We start from the raw sequence: 22,236 nt of genomic DNA, 5'->3' as shown, positions 1-22,236 counted from the left end.
GCTCCTCAGTTTGCACATATTCATCTAGTTAACTCTCTCCAATTTTTGTCTCTCTAGTCATTTATCTCTGTAAGAATCTTGAGAAATTTCACTTCGTGAAAATAATGTGGTTTGAATGTTATTCTCAATGTTAAGCCTTTCTCAGCCTTTCTTAGATGACAGTCTTTAATTCTTCTGTATCACAATCAGAATTTTATCTCACTATTCTCCAGATATTGTCCTCTTTCATGTCTAGTCTTTTCTGCCTCTAATTTTGAATTCTTTCTGGTCTTTGCTTAAACTTCTTATCTTGATGTGCTCTTTGTCTTAAACTCTTGAAACATTTCTTGAGATCTATTACTGAAGTGTCAGTGCAGAGGCTGGATGGCTGACTGTCACAGATGCTATTTAAAAGAGGCCAATATGGGATAGAAGGTTAAACCAAATGATTTGAAAGCTTAAAATGAGAGGATATTATAGCTGAAAAGGACCTTAGAATGACTTAGACAAGTGGTTTCCAAACGTGATTAAGAATCAGAATCACAGAGTTCTGAAAAAATGATACAGATTTTTGAGTCTTACTCCTATATCTTTTGTATCTGTGTCTCTGAAAGCCTGGTTGTGGGTATAAAAAGATTTGTAAATTCTGTGAAGTCAGCTTATTCTTGGTTATCTTGGAAACTGCTGATGTTCACTTTACAGACAAAAGAAAGTTCTATTTCACAATCTATTTAACACCCAACCTACATCAAGAACTGGTTATTATTAATAAGCCCATTATTTTTTTCTACTGAGAAGTAGTTCTCTTCTATATCTTTCATTTAGCTAACAAACAGGCTGATTTATTTATTAGACTTTAGATTAGGTGGTGTTCCTTTGAAGGAGACAGTGTGTAATATGATTGAGGGTGTAGTTCTGGAACCAGAGTATCTGATGTTGTCTGCCTCTTCCATTTCTTGTCTTGGTACTCTTGGGTGTCTTCATTGTAGGCTCTTGACTACAGTTTCCTCATTTGTAAAAGAGGATAATAATTGCAGAAGTTTACATTTTATTTTCTGAGATACTTTTCATTATTTAAGAAAGTCTTTAATGGCAAACCACTCTGGTATTCTTGCCTGGAAAATCCGATGGATGGAGGAGCTTGGCAGTCTACAGACCATGGATCGCAAAGAGTCAGACACAACTGAGCAACTTCACTTTGTATTGTAAATAGTCAATCCAAAGAGATAATGTGCCATTTAGGATTAAATTTAGTTAAATAGCATATTAGAAAACGGGGCCTATGCAAGGCACAGGGTATTGCTTTTTCCCATTAAAGAAATCTGGAAGTAGGCAGCCTAGTATTGATGATGGCTTTATGAACATAAAAGAGGAAGGAAGAGAGGAAGTTTTTTTTCTTCCAGGAGGATTCCTTCCAGAAGTTGTGCACAAAATGTGCACATAATTTCATTGGTCAGAATTCAGTCACATGGTAGAAGAGTCTGGAAATGTTATCTCTTTTCTGGGTGGCTATTTACCTAGTTAAGAATGGGAGGTTCTAGAACTTACAAAGAAGAGGAGAGTGGATATCAATATGTGCTCTACCACAATCACAATATGAATTTTGTGGCTCTGGATGAATCATTTGGGTATACAGACTCAAAGAAATCTGAACCTGGGTAAACCTTGTTCTTTGTCAGTAAGGGAGATTTTACATTGAGGGTCCCATCAGATCAGTTGGTACAGGAATGTGCCTAAGAGCATTTTGTGAAACAAAAACACAGTGAGATCTTCGTTCATAGTTCATTAAACATTTTTGCATGAGAAGAGCAACTTTTCAGTAGACCTGACTTATCAGTTGTCTTTCCTGGTTGAATTGTTTTTAGCTTTGAAGGGAGGTAAAAAAATGAAAGACTGTTTGTCTTTGATAAATTAATTGTGTGAAAACTGTAGTAGAGATTCAATAAATAATAGCTGCTTTGTTATTATTACTATAAATATTTGATTAGATTATTTCCCAAGCCTTTTCCAGTTTAAAAATTGTCACTGAATCCTAGTATTGTTATTTTATTTCAGTATTAAATGGTGCCTTTGATAATTTTTGCCTTTTTTTCATAATTTTTGCTTTGTTTTAAATATGAACCTCTGTTTTTGTTTTAAAATTCTAGTTCTCAATTTTGAACCATATGGACTCTCTTTTTCTTCATCTGGCTTCACTGGACGACAGTCTCCTGCTGGCATTTCTCTTGGTTCAGATGTATCTGGGAATAGTACAGAGACTGGACTAAAAGAGTAAGTCCCTTTCTTATTAAAATTGAGAACATGGGCGTGTTTAAATGTCTTTAAATGTTGAAGGATTCCTGAAAGCTAAATTCTGCATGGGTTGTTGTTTCTATTTATTGCTTTCAAAGTACTGATAGTGTCCAGCTTGTCGTTATACTTTAAGAGAGCTTGCTTCCAAGACAGTATAGAAAGTATACATACTTTGTGTGTGTTATTACTATATATTGTGTATGCACACACACATTGTTAAATTAGTGTATCAGAACTTATATACCCAGGTGAGTATTCAACATATCATTCCACATTCCTCATAATCTACTTCTTAAAACCATCTCATTGGAAATTGACAAATACATAGATGAACGTAAAATCAGGTGACAGACTTTACTTGAGAAAGCTGTATATTTTGTTCAGAATGCTTTCAGAGCCTCTTTACAGCCACCTTGAAATTTGGTGATATATTTGTCTAAACATCTAAACATGGAACCAGATCTCCATCCTTTTAGGTAATTTTTATTTTTGAAATATGAATAAATTAGAAATTATGATCAAGTTAATAAAATGAGATAATGTATGCAAAGTGCCTTGTACAACCCAATACATAATAAGTGATTGATAAATGGTAGCTAATATAATTAATAATTGTCATTGCTGTCAGTATTGTTATTAACTAAAAGCTGAATTTACTACATAAAAGTAGTAGTCAATCTGGATAACTGATCAGTATACTAATGTGACATAAAATAATGAAAATAGCATTCTTGTTTGTGAAGGAGCTTCTTCTAAAAGAATTCAGAAATATTTTGTATAATGGCAGCATTGTTGAAATAAATGATAAAATCTCATATGAACAATGACATTTGAACTGACTCAGTGACCTTATTTTATGTTCATCTTTTTATTTGTCAGCCTTCCGTGAGATGGTTATAAGAAGGATTTATCAGAAGAATGACAGAATATGAGAAACATAGAATGATACGCTGAGTGAAATGGCATACGTTCAAAACCTCTTTCCTAGCCTTTTTTTCCCCTGCTCTGTTGACACCCTTTTCTTTCCCAGACATTTAATGTCAGCATTACAAGCATGGGGTGCAGATACGGTCCATGAACATATAATGGTGGTGGTGGTGATAGCATTTAAGTACCTTAGACAGGGAATAGAGAGGCAAGGCAAGGAGAAACAGAAAACCCAAACCCTCCCAATCCAGGGAGGAAACGTAGTCCCTTTATTGAACAACAGATGATAGCATCTGCTTTTTTAGTATTGGAACTAGGCTCTGGGGGACTTGATAGGACCTTGTGAATCCTATATGTGTACATGTACCACACTCAGAGAAAAGACATTTGGCAAAGCTGCTAAGGAGTTATACATATGCCATATTATCATGAAATGCAGTGTGAGGGATGAATTTAAAATTTCTATCTAAAAAGGACCACAGCTCACACATTATTTCAGATTAGGAACCTGTGTGGTAATTGGCAAGGTGCATCAGCTTTAGAGAGGAGATGATGGTTCTTTTTCAGTCTCTGGCAAGCTGAGAATAAAGTGAAGTGAAAGTGAAGTTGCTCAGTTGTGTCCGACTCTTTGCGACCCCATGGACTGTAACCCACCAGGTTCCACTGTCCATGGGATTTTCCAGGCAAGAATACTGGAGTGGGGTGCCATTTCCTTCTCCATGAGATCTTCCCGACCCAGGGATTGAACCCGGGTCTCCTGCATTGTAGGCAGACGCTTTACCGTCTGAACCAGAATAAAGTATAGCAAGCCAATTTAGAATTTCTTACCTTAAGTCCTATTGTAAAGCAGCACCCTAGCTCGAATGGGAATTTCTGGAGCTCAAAGTATATTCCCAGTCTTTGAATGTTGAGTGAGTGAGTGAAAGTCGCTCAGTTGTGTCCAGCTCTTTTTGACCCCATGAACTCTACAGTCCATGGAATTCTCCAGGCCAGAATACTGGAGTGGGTAGCCTTTCCCTTCTCCAGGGGATCTTCCCACACCAAGGATCGAACCCAGGTCTTCCACTTTGCAGGTGTATTCATTACCAGCTGAGCCACCAGGGAAACCCAAGAATGCTGGAGTGGGTAGCCTATTCCTTCTTCTGAGGATCTTTCTGACCCAGGAATCAAACCAGGGTCTCCTGCATTGCAGGCGGATTCTTTACCAGCTGAGGTACCAGGGAAGCCCCTTTTGAGGATTGCTTCATTGGGCTTCACTGGTGGCTCAGATTGTAAAGGATCCAGCTGCAGTGTGAGAGACCTGGATTTGATCCCTGGGTTGAGAAGATCACCTGAAGAAGGCAACAGCTACCCACTCCGGTATTCTTGCCTGGAGAATTCCATGGACAGAGGAGCCTGGCAGGCAGCAGTTTTGAAGATTGTTTGGCCATAATTTACATCTGTGTTTGCATGGCCTGATTAAAAATAGCACAAAGGTATACCATGTATTATATTAACATTATTATTGTCAAAGTCCAGGCAAAGATGACTCATGTTTAAAATTTTTTTACAATGTTTCATGTCAGAAAGAAGCATATTTTGTGTGTGAAATGGCTTTGTGCTGCTCTCATATGCTTCCTATTTAGACTTTCTATATGTAATGTGTGATAGTGAAAATTTCTGTGGCTCAGATCATGAACTCCTTATTGCCAAATTCAGACTTAAATTGAAGAAATAGGGAAAACCACTAGATCATTCAGGTATGACCTAAATCAAATCCCTTATGATTATATAGTGTAAATGAGAAATAGATTTAAGGGACTTGATCTGATCGATAGAGTGCCTGATGAACTAAGGACAGAGGTTTGTGACATTGTACAGGAGATAGGGATCAAGACCATCCCCATGGAAAAGGAATGTAAAAAAGCAAAATGGCTGTCTGGGGAGGCCTTACAAATAGCTGTGAAAAGAAGAGAGGCGAAAAGCAAAGGAGAAAAGGAAAGATATAAGCATCTGAATGCAGAGTCCCAAAGAATAACAAGGAGAGATAAGAAAGCCTTCCTCAGTGATCAGTGCAAAGAAATAGAGGAAGACAACAGAATGGGAAAGACTAGATATCTCTTCAAGAAAATTAGAGATACCAAGGGAACATTTCATGCAAAGAGGGGCTCGATAAAGGACAGAAATGGTATGGACCTAACAGAAGCAGAAGATATTAAGAAGAGGTGGCAAGAATACACAGAAGAACAGTACAAAAAAGATCTTCACGACCCAGATAATCACGATGGTGTGATCACTCACCTAGAGCCAGACATCTTGGAATGTGAAGTCAAGTGGGCCTTAGGAAGCATCACTACAAACAAAGCTAGTAGAGGTGATGGAATTCCAGTTGAGCTGTTTCAAATCCTGAAAGATGATGCTGTGAAAGTGCTGTACTCAATATATCAGCAAATTTGGAAAACTCAGCAGTGGCCACCAGACTGGAAAAGGTCAGTTTTCATTCCAATCCCAAAGAAAGGCAATACCAAAGAATGCTCAAACTACCACACAATCGCAGTTATCTCACACGCTAGTAAAGTAATGCTCAAAATTCTCCAAGCCAGGCTTCAGCAATATGTGAACCATGAACTTCCTGATGTTCAAGCTGGTTTTAGAAAACCAAAGATCAAATTGCCATCTGCTGGATCATCGAAAATGCAAGAGAGTTCTAGAAAAACATTTATTTCTGCTTTATTGATTATGCTAAAGCCTTTGACTGGGTGGATCACAATAAACTGTGGAAAATTCGGAAAGAGATGGGAATACCAGACCACCTGACCTTCCTCTTGAGAGATCTGTATCCAGGTCAGGAAGCAACAGTTAGAACTGAACATGGAACAACAGACTGGTTCCAAATAGGAAAAGGAGTACGTCAAGGCTGTATATTGTCACCCTGCTTATATAACTTATATGCAGAGTACATCATGAGAAATGCTGGGCTGGAAGAAGCACAAGCTGGAATCAAGACTGCCGGGAAAAATATCAATCATCTTAGATATGCAGATGACACCACCCTCATGGCAGAAAGTGAAGGGGAGCTAAAAAGCCTCTAAATGAAAGTGAAAGAGGAGAGTGAAAAAGTTGTCTTAAAGCTCAACATTCAGAAAATGAAGATCATGGCATCTGGTCCCATCACTTCATGGGAAATAGATGGGGAAACAGTGGGAACAGTGTCAGACTTTATCTTTTTGGGCTCCAAAATCACTGCAGATGGTGACTGCAGCCATGAAATTAAAAGACGCTTACCCCTTGGAAGGATAGTTACGACCAACCTGGATAGCATATTAAAAAGCAGAGACATTACTTTGCTAACAAAGGTCCGTCTAGTCAAGGCTATGGTTTTTCCAGTAGTCATGTATGGATGTGAGAATTGGACTGTGAAGAAAGCTGAGTGCAGAAGAATTGATGCTTTTGAACTGTGGTGTTGGAGAAGACTCTTGAGGGTCCCTTGGACTGCAAGGAGATCCAACCAGTCCATTCTAAAGGAGATCAGCCCTGAGTGTTCTTTGGAAGGAATGATGCTAAAGCTGAAACTCCAATACTTTGGCCACCTTATGTGAAGAGTTGACTCAATGGAAAAGACTCTGATGCTGGGAGGGATTGGGGGCAGTAGGAGAAGGGGACGACAGAGGATGAGATGGCTGGATGGCATCACCGACTCGATGGACATGAGTTTGAGTGAACTCTGGGAGTTGGTGATGGACAGGGAGGCCTGGCGTGCTGTGATTCATGGGGTCGTAAAGAGTCAGACACGACTGAACGACTGAACTGAACTGATAGACGTGTGTGCCTGTTACAGAGGATGAGATAGTTGGATGGCATCAGTGACTCAATGGACATGAGTTTGATCAGACTACAGAAGATAATGAAGCACAGGAAAGCCTAGCATGCTGCAGTTCATGGGGCCACAAAGAGTTGGACACAACTTAGCTACTCAACGACAACAATGCAGGCTCCATCTTCCTTCTCTTTCTCATTTTTGCTGGTTATTGTGAGTTGAATTCCCTGGGAAGTGTGTTTGGAGATGGAATTTAATGCAAAATATTAAGGAGAGTCCTTGGCATCATCAACTGTGGAAGGGAGGGAAAAGAAGAGGGTTGGGCAGAAGAAGAAGTCTGCAATCAGTGTTGTTGTTGCTAACAACAGTGTCTGCCTACTCCCTTGGAAGCTCTGGAGCTAGAATGGCCCATCAGAGCTGTCCTGAGTTGGGTGAAATGGGTGGCCAGGACTCTATATGTCTGTTCCCTAATTATTGGATGTGGGTGGCCTGGGAAAAGGGCATGTTCTGCAACTCATGTGACTCTGCAACTGAGGCAAATCCCTAAGGGTTCTACACTCCCAGCAGCTGCACCAGTGACTCCTTCATTGAAGGGGGATCTGGATGGAACATCCCAGGATCTACTACACTTACTTTTCTTTTTTTTAATTAAACTAATATTTGAATCATTTGGAGAGTTGCTCTTTTTTTTTTTTTTTAACTATCCCTTAATAATTAAAGGATATATTTTGGTAAACAAGGTTACAGAAACACTGTCATTCTCCTGGGGGATTCATGAATCCCTTGTTGTTGCTGTTGAGCATCCTAGAGATGCTAGGGTCATTTTAGTGGCTCCCGTGATGACTTTTTTATCTGCTCACACAAGATTAACCAGTTTTCTTCTGAAAGGTTTGATAGATAAATAACAGGATTTTGTTTGTCTTTTAACTTTTAAGAAAACTCTTGGATACCTGAAAGAGAAATGAAGATATTTATAAAGGAACATTTAACAATAAAATTTGTTGAATGGACTGATTTCCTGTAGGGCGTTCTTTATTACCATTAGACTTTCTTTTAGACAATTGGTACTTAATAGCATTAGTTTTCCACTCAGTATGAAGTATAATGATCTTTTTTTGTTTCTGGCGTATTACAGAAAATCAAACTGACCGTGATTCCAACAAATCATGAAGTAGAATAACAATCAGTACACATATTTCTGAAATCTTATTTTAGAGTCATTTCATGATCTGCCTATCTTGTAGCACAAATTTTAAAAATGCAGTTTTAGATCATGGCAGAGATACTTACCTGAGTCAGTGTCAAGGACACATGGTTCTTAAATGAAAACAATAGAGGCAGTCTTTGGTTGTTTGAGCCTGCACTTATGTATGATATGCAGCTGTAGCTTTTGGGACAACAGTAGATGAGTCTTAATCCTAATCACTGCTTTATTCTTCTTCACCTCAGGTATCAACTCCTAACATTCATGCTTTTTCCAAAAGTATCATTAATACTTTTTTCTTTTATAGATCAAACCTCATTCATTTTTATTAATATACATTATAGTAGTTAATGGGGCTTTTCTGGTGGTTCAGTGGTAAAGAATCTGCCTGCCAGTGCAGGAATGTGGGTTCAATCTGTGGGTCAGGAAGAACCCTGGAGAAGGAAATGGCAACCACTCCATCGTTCTTACCTGAGAAATTCCTTGGACGGAGGAGCTGGGCAGGCTACAGTCCACCGGGTCTCAAAAGAGCTGGACATGACTTAGTGACTAAACAACAGCAATAATAGGTGAAAATGTAGATTGTGTTCACATTAAGAAAACCTTTTGGATTAACGGTAAATTTACACATAGGAGTAGATTTGAATGAATTTTTTTTTCCTTTCCACAGGATTTTATGTAGTGAATTTATAGAGTGTTAATTCCTTCATTAAGTGATTATAGCTATGGAACTATGTCATTTCTGATCTCTAACCCATCAGAAATAAGGATAATTTTGAAAAGTCCATACATTGAAAGGAACTGATTTATAGTATTTCTGTTTTTGGACATCTTACTCAAGCAATTAAATGAAAATTAAATGATCTGAAATTTTAAACTAAGCCTTGAGTTCTGTTGCATTAAATATTTTGGCTGGAGGGTTGGGGAAGGTTGGCTTTAACTAAAATAAAAACTGCAGATCTCAATTTTATTTCTGGCATATAGAATATAATCTGAAAGCTATTTCTAAAAGATAACAACAAAGATGTGTTTTTTAAAAAATGCCTCGTGAAGGTAACTGTTTAGCAGCTATTTAAACTGACTTGATTTCATTATCAATCTCCTTAGGACAAATGGCTTGAAGCTGGAAGGTATAAAGAAACTGTGGGGGAAAGAGGGCTATCTTCCCAAAAAGGAAAGCAAAACTGGTGATGAAACAGAAGCTCCGCCAGTTCCTCAGGAGAGTATAATGATGGAGAATGTAGATCAAACTGTAGCAAAAAAGGATCCGTCTCAAGTCCCTATGCAATCTAAAGAGGAGAAAGAAAAGCAGCTGCTGGCATCATCATTGTTTGTTGGGCTAGGATCAGAAAGTACAATAAATTTGGTAAGTAGTCAGTTATATTCCTCTGAGAATCTTATGTCCCCTGTTTTGAACAAAAAAACTGGCTCTACAAAAGCTCATGACTGTTAATCTACACACATTGTGGGAATGCCTCCCGCAGCTCCAGAGCCACCTTTTATATTCCTGAAGGAGAAAATCTTACTGGTTCAGCTTTAGTCAGGTGTTCTCTTTAGTCAGTGAAAGGGTCAGAGTCCAGATTAAGTTGCAAATATGACCATGTGTATTATCACCCCCATTGGTGGAAAGGACAGGCCTCACTGGAAAGGGGACTTGATGGAAATTAAAAATGGTAATAGTTCAACAATATTGATGTGTCTATGGAAAAAGTACTTCTTAAAATAGTTATTTTTAATAGTGAAAAATAGGAATCAATTTAGATGTCTTAAGAGAATGGGTACATAAATTATATTAGCACTGAATATGACTTTGTCATTAAAAATGATAAATACTACATTGTAAAATTAAAAAATACATATATCAAGCAAAAAACCCTAGAATATTAATTTTTTATATTGCTTGTAACTGTTAAAAGTGTATTGAGTTTGAAAGGACTTACACAAAAGTGATAATTATATTCAGAAATTTTGATTATGATGATTTACAAAACTTCTTATGATGATATATTATTCTCTTAGTAAAAGAATAAACTGTGGAGTGAAGGACAGGTGCTATTTTTGACTGTCTGTGTATTCCATATGTAATTTTCCATCACCTAGTGAAAAATTATGATTAGAGCTATATTTTCTTCAGTTTTATATTGCAGTTTTTTCATCCTTCATCTCCCTTGGAATTTTCCCTCCATCTCTGTCAACACTAGTCAAGTCTCTAGGCTACCTTCTTTGCCTGTATCTCTTTCTTTTCCAGAGATTATTTTTGTCAGACTTGATAATCAGAAAAAGTGAATTGAATTCATCCTAAAAGTATTAATAGGTAATTAATGTACCTTAATGTTGTCTCAGCATGTATAGTTCAGCAGCAGAGTCACTGATCTTGAGTCCGTGAGCTGTTCCAGCAGGCTGTGGTGAAGTTTCCATTGAATGATCTGTCACTAATAGGGCAAGTTCTCAGTGGTCAGAGAACATCAGGGTCAGGGTGCTCCAAGGCTCATGAAGCCCTGATTGGTGAGCCTTTTTCCTGGTGTTGAAGGATTTCTACCTTCTCAACAAAGTGCATAGCTTTCAGAGTATTTCTCAGAAGAACATTCAGGGTGATAAATTAATTAGACTTTTCTTTTTTATTTGGTGGGCTCGAAATAAGAAATTTAAGTAGGGTGTTTTTCTGTTTAAGTTAGGTTAAATCCTTTCTGCATTACCCCTCACACTTTTCTTTTTTCTTCAACTGTCACTAGATTAGTTGGAAAAAAAGAGTGTAAAAAGAGTGTATTTCCTTGTTTCGGGGGGCCCTGAATTATGTGAAGAACTATGTTATAACTCAGATGGCATCATGCAGAAAGGAGGGAAGCAAATTAGCATGTATTATTTTTTAATAATACATGTAATAATGTTGTTCAGTTGCTCAGTTGTGTCTGACTCTTTGCAACCCCATGGACTCTAGCATTCTAGGCCTCTCTGTCCCTCACCATCTTGCAAAGTTTGCCCAAATTTATGTGCATTGCATTGGTGATGCCATCCAGTCATCTCTTTGTGAAGCAAGAGGGCGCTTGAGCCATCACTCTTCTTGCATGAATTCGCAGCCATTTCCTTGGGAGGCTTAGCTCAAGAATAGCAAATTTGCTGTTCCCATCCCCTGAGTCTGTAACATATTTCACTAGTTACTTGTAGAATTCTTTCCTTCTGTGAGTTCTAGTTAGCCAGTGCTAGTTGATTATTAAGGTAAAGTCAGTTTTTCTTCCCTGTTTATTGACTCACAGGTCATAAAAATAGGGCTATTATAGATTACTGAACCAAAGTTTGAGCCATCCCCATGTTTAAGGGTATTTTAGCTTCTACAGGACAACTCTGGAAACAAAAAAATTGCTAATTTTCTCACTGTTTTTAATTTGTGCAATTCTGTACTCTAGCATTCTGAAGTCTAACAAGATTTAGAATTGTTCGTTGTTGACTTTTTGACCTTATTTCTTTTTCTGATTTTATGTGTTTTTAATGAGAAGTAGATTTAGCCTAATAGTTCAGAGTTATGTAGCTGTCAGAATTTTAGGGCTTAACATTTTATCCATCTCCAGTAGGTAGAACCTTAGCTAGTTAGTACATTGTTCATTTGAAATGATTTTAAAAAAGTTTGACTCATGACGTAGTAGAATGGTTTATTTTTGTATTATTATGTTTTATCTTTGCAGCTCGGAAAAGCAGATACCATTTCTCACAAGTTTAGAAGGAAATCAAAAATCAAAGAAACCAAAAGTGAGGAAACAACCACTGATCAAAATATAATCCGTTCTTCCTTTAGTTCTTCATCAAATGTGACTTATGAAGAAGATTATTGTTTGGATAATTTGCAGGATAGAGGAGACAAAGAATTAAAGAAATTTTCTCTCAGTTCAGAACTTTTGGATTCTGAGTCGCTGACAGAACTGCCCTTGGTTGAGAAAATCTCAAATTGCAAGCTGTCTACACCCTCTTTGTTTGCTGATAACAACATGGAAGTTTTTCACCCTCCTCAAGCCACTCCAGCCTCAGTTGCCAATGAAATCTCTTTAGCTGCTTCTTTGTTGGAAGAAACTACTGAACACATACATTCAGATCTTATGGAGGTCTGTAATAATGAAGCCATATCTGTGTCTTCTTACAAAATTTGGAAAGATGATTGTTTGTTGGTCGTCTGGTCAGTTTTTAATAAGAGTGGTTTGGAACTGAAAAGTGCTAACTTAGAAATTCCTCCTGCAGAAAATTTCAAGGTAAGACAATCAATGGTTTATTATTTATGCCTTAAATGGACAGTGCTTCCTTAGTGTTTCTACTGTTGACTCTTCTGATGGCTTATAAATTTCTCCCACATCCTTTTTTCTTCTTTAGCAAAAACAGTGAAAGGTGTGACAGATTTAAGTGGGACAAATCATTCAAAAGAGACAGGGAACATAATAAAGATTGTATTGGAAAAGACTGAGAAAACTGATCCAGTTTCTTTTATGAGTTAGAATGCACTGAGTGGGATATTACCCGGGCCTGACCTGGCAGAAATTCCTAACAGTAGATGTGTGCATTGTGTTGCTGTGCTATGTTAAGACGCTTCAGTTGTGTCTGACTCTTTGCGACCCTATGGACTGTTGCCTGCCCTCCTCCCCTGTCCCTGGGATTCTCCAGGCAAGAATACTGAAGTGGGTTGCCATGCCCTTCTCCAGGGCATCTTCCTGACCTAGAGATCAAACCCACGTCTCCTGCAGCTCCCTCATTGTAGGTGGATTCTTTACTGCTGAGCCACCAGAGAAGCCCATAGGTATGCATTAGAATCACCTAATTCTAAAAACCTAAAAACACAAACCAAAACCCAATTCAGTTGTCTGAGCTTTACCACCAGAACTTGATTTGAGTAAGGGTAGAGAATGAGAGGGAAAGATAAACCTGTTTTGCTTTTTTTTTTTTCTTTAAATTCTCCTAGCTTTAAAAACCTGCTGCTAGTTAGTATTGAGAGCCACAGGACTGTTTTGTTTTGTTTTGTTTTTTTGGTTGTTAAACCACACAGACATTTTCATTGTAATGCTGTTTGTTACATAATTCTGACCTATGTGTTATTATTTCTTAATTATCTATGCTAGTGAATTTTTCTCAAGTGAAGTTGTCAGTTATCCTTGTGTTGTGGCTTGTTATTAATATCTCACTATAGTATGCTTTTGTACCACTTCAGTTAAATAGAATATTGGTATTCATTTGAAAGTCTATATTGATACCTTCTTCAGTACTTACTTTACTTTTATTTACAGATCACTGAGAAACCTGGATGCTGTTTGCCCATAATAGAAGCAGAAGGCACCAAAAATTTTCAATACAGTGTACAGATGGAAAAACCTTTTACAGAAGGAAATCTGTCTGGTTTTATAACTTATCAAGTGATGGATACTCACTCTGTTCAGCTTGAATTTTCAGTAAACTTATCACTGTTAGATTTCATTAGGTAAATTTTTTTTTGAATATTAATTCAAGTTGTTCATTCATTCAGCAAGTATTACTAGGCTCTTCTCTGGACAGAGCACTGTACTAGGTGCTAGGGAGTATAACAGCACAAAGGGAGGAGAGGGTTCATTCTAGGAAGAGATATTGAACAGTCATACAAATGCATGTATAACTGAATTGTGCTATGAACAGGAAGTAAATGGTGTGATAGATGATTATAGTGTGGGCGACCCTGTATAGGTTGGGGTTGGCCAACCTATGGAAAACTTCTGAGAGAAACTAATGTTAATGTTTCAGTTCAATTCAGTCGCTCAGTCATGTCCAACTCTTTGCGACCACATGGACTGCCGCACACCAGGCCTCCCTGTTCATCACCAGCTCCTGGAGTTTACTCAGACTCATACCCATTGAGTCAGTGATGCCATCCAACCATCTCATCCTCTGTTGTCCCTTTACTCGCCTTCAATCTTTCTCAGCATCACGGTCTTTTCAAATGAGTTAGTTTTTTGCATCAGATGGCCAAAGTATTGGAGTTTCAGCTTCATCAGTCCTTCCAGTGAACACCCAGGACTGATCTCCTTTAGGATGGACTGGTTGGATCTCCTTGCTTTCCAAGGGACTCTCAAGAGTCTTGTCCAACACCACAGTTGAAAAGCATCAATTCTTCGGCGCTCAGCTTTCTTTATAGTCCAACTCTCACATCCGTATGTGACTATTGGAAAAATCATAGCTTTGACTAGATGGACCTTTGTTGCCAAAGTAATGTCTCTGCTTTTTAATATGCTGTCTAGGTTGGTCATAACTTTCCTTCCAAGGAGTATGCGTCTTTTAATTTCATGGCTGCAGTCACCATTTGCAGTGATTTTGGAGCCCAAAAAGATAAAGTCTGACACTGTTTCCACTGTTTCCCCATCTATTTCCCATGAAGTGATGGGACTGGATGCTATGATGTTAGTTTTCTGAGTGTTGAGCTTTAACCCAACTTTTTCACTCTCCTCTTTTACTTTCATCAAGAGGCTCGTTAGTTCTTCTTCACTTTCTGCCATAAGTGTCATCTGCATATCTGCATATCTGAGGTTGTTGATATTTCTCCCGGCAATCTTCATCCAGCCCAGCATTTCTCATGATGTATTCTCCATATAAGTTAAATAAGCAGGGTGACAATTTACAGCCTTGATGTACTCCTTTCCCAATTTGGAACCAGTCTGTTGTTTCATGTTCAGTTCTAACTGTTGCTTCCTGACCTGGATACAGATCTCTCAAGAGGAAGGTCAGGTGGTCTGGTATTCCCATCTCTTTCCGAATTTTCCACAGTTTATTGTGATCCACCCAGTCAAAGGCTTTAGCATAATCAATAAAGCAGAAATAAATGTTTTTCTAGAACTCTCTTGCTTTTTCAATCATCCAGTGGATGTTGGCAATTTGATCTCTGGTTCCTCTGCCTTTTCTAAAACCAGCTTGAACATCTGGAAGTTCACGGTTCATGTATTGCTGAAGTCTGGCTTGGAGAATTTTGAGCATTACTTTACTAGCGTGTAAGATAAGTGCAATTGTGTGGTAGTTTAAGCATTCTTTGGCATTGCCTTTCTTTGGGATTGGAATGAAAACTGACCTTTTCCAGTCCTGTGGCCACTGCTGAGTTTTCCAAATTTGCTGACATATTGAGTACAGCACTTTCACAGCATCATCTTTTAGGATTTGAAATAGCTCAACTGGAATTCCATTACTCCACTAACTTTGTTCATAGTGATGCTTCCTAAGGCCCACTTGACTTCACATTCCCGGATGTCTGGCTCTAGGTGAGTGATCATACCATTGTGATTATCTGGGTCGTGAAGATCTTTTTTGTACAGTTCTTCTGTGTATTCTTGCCACCTCTTCTTAATATCTTCTGCTTCTGTTAGGTCCATACCATTTCTGTCCTTTATTGAGCCCATCTTTGCATGAAATGTTCCCTTGGTACCTCTAATCACCTTGAAGAGATCTCTAGTCTTTCCCATTCTATTATTTTCCTCTGTTTCTTTGCACTGATCTCAAAGGAAGGCTTCCTTCTCTCTCCTTGCTGTTCTTTGGAACTCTGCATTGAAATGGGTATATCTTTCCTTCTCGTCTTTGCTTTTTGCTTCTCTTCTTTTCGCAGCTATTTGTAAGGCCTCCTCAGACAGCCACTTTGCTTTTTTGCATTTCTTTTTCTTGGGAATGGTCTTGATCCCTGTCTCCTGTACAGTGTCATGAACCTCCGTCCATAGTTCATCAGGCACTCTGTCTATCAGATCTAGTCCCTTAAATCTATTTCTCACTTCCACTGTATAATGATAAGGGATTTGATTTAGATCATACCTGAATGGTCTAGTGGTTTTCCTCACTTTCTTCAATTTCAGTCTGAATTTGGCAATAAGGAGTTTATGGTCTGAGCCACAGTCAGCTCCTGGTCTTGTTTTTGTTGACTGCATAGAGCTTCTTCATCTTTGGCTGCGAAGAGTATGATCAGTCTGATTTCGGTGTTGGCCGTCTGGTGATGTCCATGTGTAGATTCTCCTCTTGTGTTGTTGGAAGAGAGTGTTTGCTATGACCAGTAAAGTTATTAAGCTTTTAGTAGACATACAGTATTTAGTTATTGCACTAGCATTGTGCAGTGCTACCCACATAGTTGATAACAATCTTTTAACCCTTCTGCTCTCATTTAGTATTATGAATATATTGTACTGTGTTCAAACAGTTTTTAAAATGAAGCCTGCCTAAAGCAAGAATGTAGAATACCAATGAATATCTGTAAAAAAATTTTTTAACCTTCCGTATCCATCTATAATTTTTGCCTATTCTTCAAAGTCTTTTAGTAAGAACATGTTTATCAGTCTGTCAAAGAGTATGTATTTATACCTGTGGTGCTGAAAAGATAAAATCCAGCCTTCAAAAAACTTTCATTCTGTGACTATCAAAGTTATGTCCCATGGTGAACATTAGTAACTTGAAGAAGCACAGCATATGTGCCAGAAACAATTCTGTTCTTATGAGTAAAATCCTATGTATCTTAAAATTTTTTTAAATTATAAAATCAGTACTTATTGTAAGAATTTAAATGTTATAGAAAAATGTAAGTAGAATATAAAAATTTCCCATTCCCCCCAGAGATATCCTAGTGTTATCTGGGATAGCTATTTGATCTTTAGCTGCTTGAACCATTTAAAAACTGGATTGATTAAAATTCTTTCTCTTGGTCCACTTTGCTTAAGGTGATGGATCTTTGTATTCATACTTTTGTACATGACTTTGATGGAGTATCTCGTCCCCAAATCTAAAGTATGTGTGCTCAGTTGCTTCATGTTTGACTCTTTGTGACCCCATGGTCTGAAGCACGCCAGACTCCTCTGTCCATGGAATTCTCCAGGCCAGAATACTGCAGTGGGTTGCCGTGCTCTTCTCTGGGGGATCTTCCCGACCCAGGAATCGAACCCATATCTCTGGCATCTCTGGCATTGCAGACAGGTTCTTTACCCACTGAGCCACCTGGGAATCCCCAATCTAAAGTATACATGAAAGAAAAGTTTTATATTTGAATGATTCATGAAATTATTTGGTGAAATTTTATTGTAATGACTAATGCGCAGAAAAAGAACTGGGTGATTTATTGAAAAGACATTTGTTCTGTAATAGCATCTGTTTTCAGCATTGTCTTCAAGTTAGAGGATGTTGGTAAGCATTCTGATCATATCTGGTTTAAAAAACATAGATTTCATAGGATTTAGATTTGTAATGATTTTTTTTTTAAATTCCCATGAATCAGTTGAAATGTATTTGTTTAGAATCATTTCATTCTTATGGACATAAATCTAATTTTCACAATTATTTTCAGGCCATTAAAAATCTCAACTGAAGACTTTGGTAAACTCTGGTTATCCTTTGCAAATGATGTGAAACAAAATGTAAAGATGTCAGAATCTCAAGCTCCTCTGCATTCTACCTTAAAGGCCCTGCAACAGGAACTAAGACTTCATGTTGTTGACATTATAGGTTTGTAGAGTTTTTGAGAATGCAGTCTTATGTTTATGGGGCCTTTCTTACAATCAGAAGGCAAACTCTTAAAAGTATCTGATTTCTTAGCGATGTATATCCTGTTATGAGCATCTTTTTGATAAGTGTGTTGTACAGACTTTATTTAAAGAAATTTTTTTCTGTGGTAAGGTATACATAGCATAATTTTACCATTTTGATCATTAAGTGTATTGGTGAGTGGCACTAAATATATTTCATTTTGTTGTACAGCTATTACCAGCTATCATTTTCAGAACCTTTTCCTCTTTCCTAACTGAAACTGTACCCACTAACTTTCCATTGCCTCTCCTCTGCAGCCCTTGGCAGCCACCATCCTATTTTCTGTCTCTATGAATTTGATTACACTAGGTACCTCATCTAAGTAGACTCATACAGTATTCGTCCTTTTGTGACTGGCTTCTTTCACTTTTAATGTCTTCAAGGTTCATCCATGTTATGTGTCAAAATTTCCTTCCTTTTTTAAGCCTAAATATAGTCACATTGTATGAATATACCATATTTTATTTGTCAGTTAATCTTTTGATGGACATTTTATTTGCTTCCACCTTTTGGCTGTTCTGAATAATGCTGCTTTGAATATGGATATATAAATAATCTGTGTTTGAGCCCCTGCTTTCAGGTCTTTTAGTTATATACCCCAAAGTAGAATTTTGATAATTGCTGTTTTAACGGGTATGAAGTAGTGTGTCATTTTAGTTTTGATTTGTATTTCCTTAATGATCAGTGATGTTGAGTATCTTTTCACATGCTTATTGGATATTTGTATATCTTCTTTGTAGAACTGTCTCTTGAAATCTTTTTGTATTAAAGAATTTCTGATTTTGTTTTGTTGTAGGTAATGAAGGGCTCTTGGCCTGTCAACTGCTCCCATCCATCCCCTGCTTGCTGCATTTCCGAGTTCATGGTGACATGTTAGCCCTGTGGTTCAGATCCTCCTGTTCTACTCTTCCTGACTATTTACTTTATCAGTGTCAAAAAGTGATGGAGGGATCCTAGCAAAAGCTCTGCTTATATTTTACTCCATCAAAATAAATGGTTTACATAGATAAACTTATCTACCAAAGTAAAAAGGATTAATGGTACTTCTAATGAAAATGGGGATTATTATAGGTTGTGGTTTTATGTGTTTTATTTATGGTTCATGATCAAGAAAGATCCCCAAGAAACTGTACCCCTAACCTTTTACTCAGGATTGTACAGTAGGTTTGGGTCCTAAAAAAGTGGCCTAAGCTAATGTTATAAACTGCTAATGATTTATATATATCACTTACTGTAGAGGGTCTGAAAATAATTTATTTTGTTATAAATAATTTTATAGCAGATTTACTCTAGTGTTAAAGCTGATTTATAGTAAAGCCAGGTCTCAGTTTTCTGCATTGATGGAGAGGAGACATGGACTTAATCCCAAATCGAATTCATACTTGGCTTTGGAATGCAGTATATGCTTTTTGGTCAGCAAGTCATTACTTTCAATAATGTTTGCTTAGATCAGTACTGAGCTAAGTTGGCACAGCACATACTAATACTTCAGGAGACCCATGAGCACGTTGGATTTTGGGGGAATCCAATCTATGGTAGATGGACTTCCCTCACAGCTCAGTCAGTAAAGAATCTACCTGCAATGCAGGAGACCTGGGTTTGATTCCTGGGTTGGGAAGATCCCCTGGAGAAGGAAATGGCAACCCACTCCAGTATTCTTGCCTGGAAAATCCCATGGACAGAGGAGCCTGGTGGGCTACAGTCCATGGGGTCGCAAAGAGTTGGACATGACTTAGCGACTAAACCACCACCAATCTATGGCAGAGTTTTTATTATAACTTGATACACATCATTGCAAACAATTTGGCTACAAAATTTGTTTTCCACTTGCATTAATTTTTAAAATTCAAAAAGTAAATCATCGTATTCTTGTTTTCAAAACTCAGAGCCATTTACATAATATTACCATTTAGAAACAAAACCTGTTAAGAGCACACAGTACTAAAGTAAACAGGTATAAAAGGACTTTTCAGTTATGGCAAATATCTTAGTTACCACTTAGATTTTTTGGCACATTAAAATATGTGAATAGAGTACAAATGGCAAAACCATCTTTCCTGGCCTTTGAATCCACTAGTACTCAATGGATGCAATGAGAAGAGTGATAGTCTTAAGTTTACCATACAGATTCTTCAGTAAAATATATGATTTTCATGTTATAGTTGTGCCTATATGACCTCTGTCAGAACTGTTATCAGTAAAAGAGGTTAAGCCTAATATGAATGATAGCCCAGAATCTTATGATTATACATTTATGTTAAAAACGGAGTATTTTATAAAACCTTATGGTGCTGTGGAAAATATTTATTATTTCACTTTTTCTGATACTTCATGGTAGAAACTATTCAGATAATATAGTTTTAAGTCATTGTAGTTAATACTCTGGTTAATTGGTACTGTTTATCATCTGGGTGTGAAATTGTGGTTTTAGGTTATCTTATTAGTCATAACTGATAGGGAATTCCCCAAAGCTGATAGACTTCACCAGTTATTTGTGTTTAGCATATCTCTCCCTAAAAACAAAAGCCACATTAAGAAATTGATTTTTAAGTTACTCATTAAAATACCTTGTTAATTTCATACTTCTAAAAAGCATGCAGTAAAATCTTGCTAAAAGAGCAATGAGAAGTGGTTAGAATTTCCTGAGTAGGTTTCTCATGTTGAATAGAATATCAGATTCATCCTCAAGCTCCCAGCAGTGTCATGATGACAGGAATATGAATGTTGGGATAGTGTGGACACTGTTGGCTTTCTCTTTATTGCTACCTCTGTCAGCAGCACCCTCCCACCCCACCTAGTTCTGCTGATATTCTGACAAAGAGATAGGAAGTGCCCTCTCACTTTGCGAAGGAATGTTGAGTATAGCAAAAGAGGTGCTTCATATTTTGGTGTCCCTGCTTCCATTTGTTTGTGTGGTCACCACTGCTGGGTGGAGTGTGGAGCAGTGGATGTAAGGTTCCCAACAAGCAGGTGGACAGCCAGCTGGGAGAGATTACAGTGAGCTGTTGTGCTGCTTTGTTACAGGGTGCTCATGGGTGGCAGCAGCAGTTGTCATGAGAGACGCTTGGCCTACAGTGCTAATGGTAAATGTGTAATGGTAGGTTAGGGCTGGGAGTATGATTTTGGGTCTGTCAGAGGGAACATGGTGTCACTTTTGTTCTTTCTGAAACCCACTGCATAAAGTAGGATACAAGGATTTCTGCTGAATGTTTAATAGAATGTTTACATTTTTGCGTTTTCATGGTTTTTAAAAACAATAATAGGAAGGAGTAGATTTTAAAGAACTTCAGAGCAGTGTATATTCTGCCTAAACTAATGAATGTTTTAAGTTCTAGATGAGGCATCGCCAGCCTTTTCTGCATTGTAGGAGATGTGACAGTGAAGTAGGAGAACAAACTTTTTGTTGGGCAAGATCGTCTCTTTATTTTACAGTTCGGTCAAGTAAAAGGGCGACATCTGGAGTGAGAGCTCTTGTGGAGGGGAGATGCAGTTGGTGAATTCTCTGCTGGGCATCTTTGCTGAGAACACAGGTGGCAGTGAGTGTGAATCTGGGGAGAAGAAAGGGAAGACAGGAGAGCCTTAAGAGACAGTGGAGGAAGAAGGAGCAGGCTTCCACCAGAGGAGTAAATTAGTCACAGGGGAGTGTGGGCCCTGAGAATGAGTCCTGAAAAAAAACTGCAAATGGAAGCTGAACAGTTACCAAGTGCTAATGTGCCAAGCATGCCAAGCACAGCATGTGCTCTGCAGAGGAGCAGTATTTTAAAAAAATATTCTATAATCTACGGAAACAATTTTGGTTAAAATGCAGTGTTTTATTTTTTCCTTTATTTTAGTTCATGTCATTTGTGTTTTAAAATATCAAGCAATTTTTTTTTAATGGATTAATGTGGTCTTTGTTTCATGTTTGTGAGCCACTGAAAGTGCACTGAACCTATTCACATGTCTTTTAAGGTGTTGTTTTCATTTGTTTTAAAATTTTAGGAGGGAAAAATGCAAGTGAATAACAGCTTACCAGGCATTAGTTGCCTTATTTTGGAGTTGAATTCTGTAATTTGAAAAAATTCAGTTAAACATGTAATAAATGCAAAGTGATCTATGTTGTTGTTCTTCAGTCTGTATATTCTTTATCATCTAAAAGTAATATTATTCAGTAATTTGATAGGCATTAGCTAAAAAGAGCAGAAGCAATTGGAATAGGATGAAAAGAGTGATTTACTTATTATAGCCCCAAAGCATGTCATATAATTGGTTAAAAGTAAAGACACTGCTCTTTCTGTATGATGTTCAGAGAAAACTTTCTGGGCTTCTGACAGGTTAGAGCATGGATTGATCCTCAGGAACTTGTCCATATCCCCTGCTTTCATCCTAGCCTGACCAGAGCATTCAAAGCAATGTTTTGTTTTTATATTGCCCCTCCTCAAGATGCAAGAAGCACGGTAAGTCAGGTGGTGACTTCTTATTTAAAAACTCTGAATCTCCTGGCCATCTCTGCATT

The 22,236-nt window shown here is 37.7% G+C and overlaps 1 protein-coding gene across 1 annotated transcript in view; it reads left to right on the top strand.

Moving 5' to 3' along the window:
• The window catches only part of AP4E1 (adaptor related protein complex 4 subunit epsilon 1), a 70,231-nt gene extending 48,394 nt beyond the window's left edge, over positions 1-21,837 (top strand). The window contains exons 16-21 of the mRNA XM_004010615.6: positions 2,127-2,250; positions 9,306-9,564; positions 11,879-12,436; positions 13,460-13,650; positions 17,503-17,660; positions 18,538-21,837. Coding sequence (XP_004010664.2) covers positions 2,127-2,250; positions 9,306-9,564; positions 11,879-12,436; positions 13,460-13,650; positions 17,503-17,660; positions 18,538-18,698 — 1,451 coding nt within the window. The 3' untranslated portion in view covers positions 18,699-21,837. The remainder of the gene's footprint in view (positions 1-2,126; positions 2,251-9,305; positions 9,565-11,878; positions 12,437-13,459; positions 13,651-17,502; positions 17,661-18,537) is intronic.
• The last annotated feature ends 399 nt before the right edge of the window (positions 21,838-22,236 follow it).

This window comes from Ovis aries, chromosome 7 (assembly GCF_016772045.2).
Source record: "Ovis aries strain OAR_USU_Benz2616 breed Rambouillet chromosome 7, ARS-UI_Ramb_v3.0, whole genome shotgun sequence".
NCBI lineage: Eukaryota > Metazoa > Chordata > Mammalia > Artiodactyla > Bovidae > Ovis > Ovis aries.
This window is presented reverse-complemented; position numbering and strand designations above follow the sequence as displayed.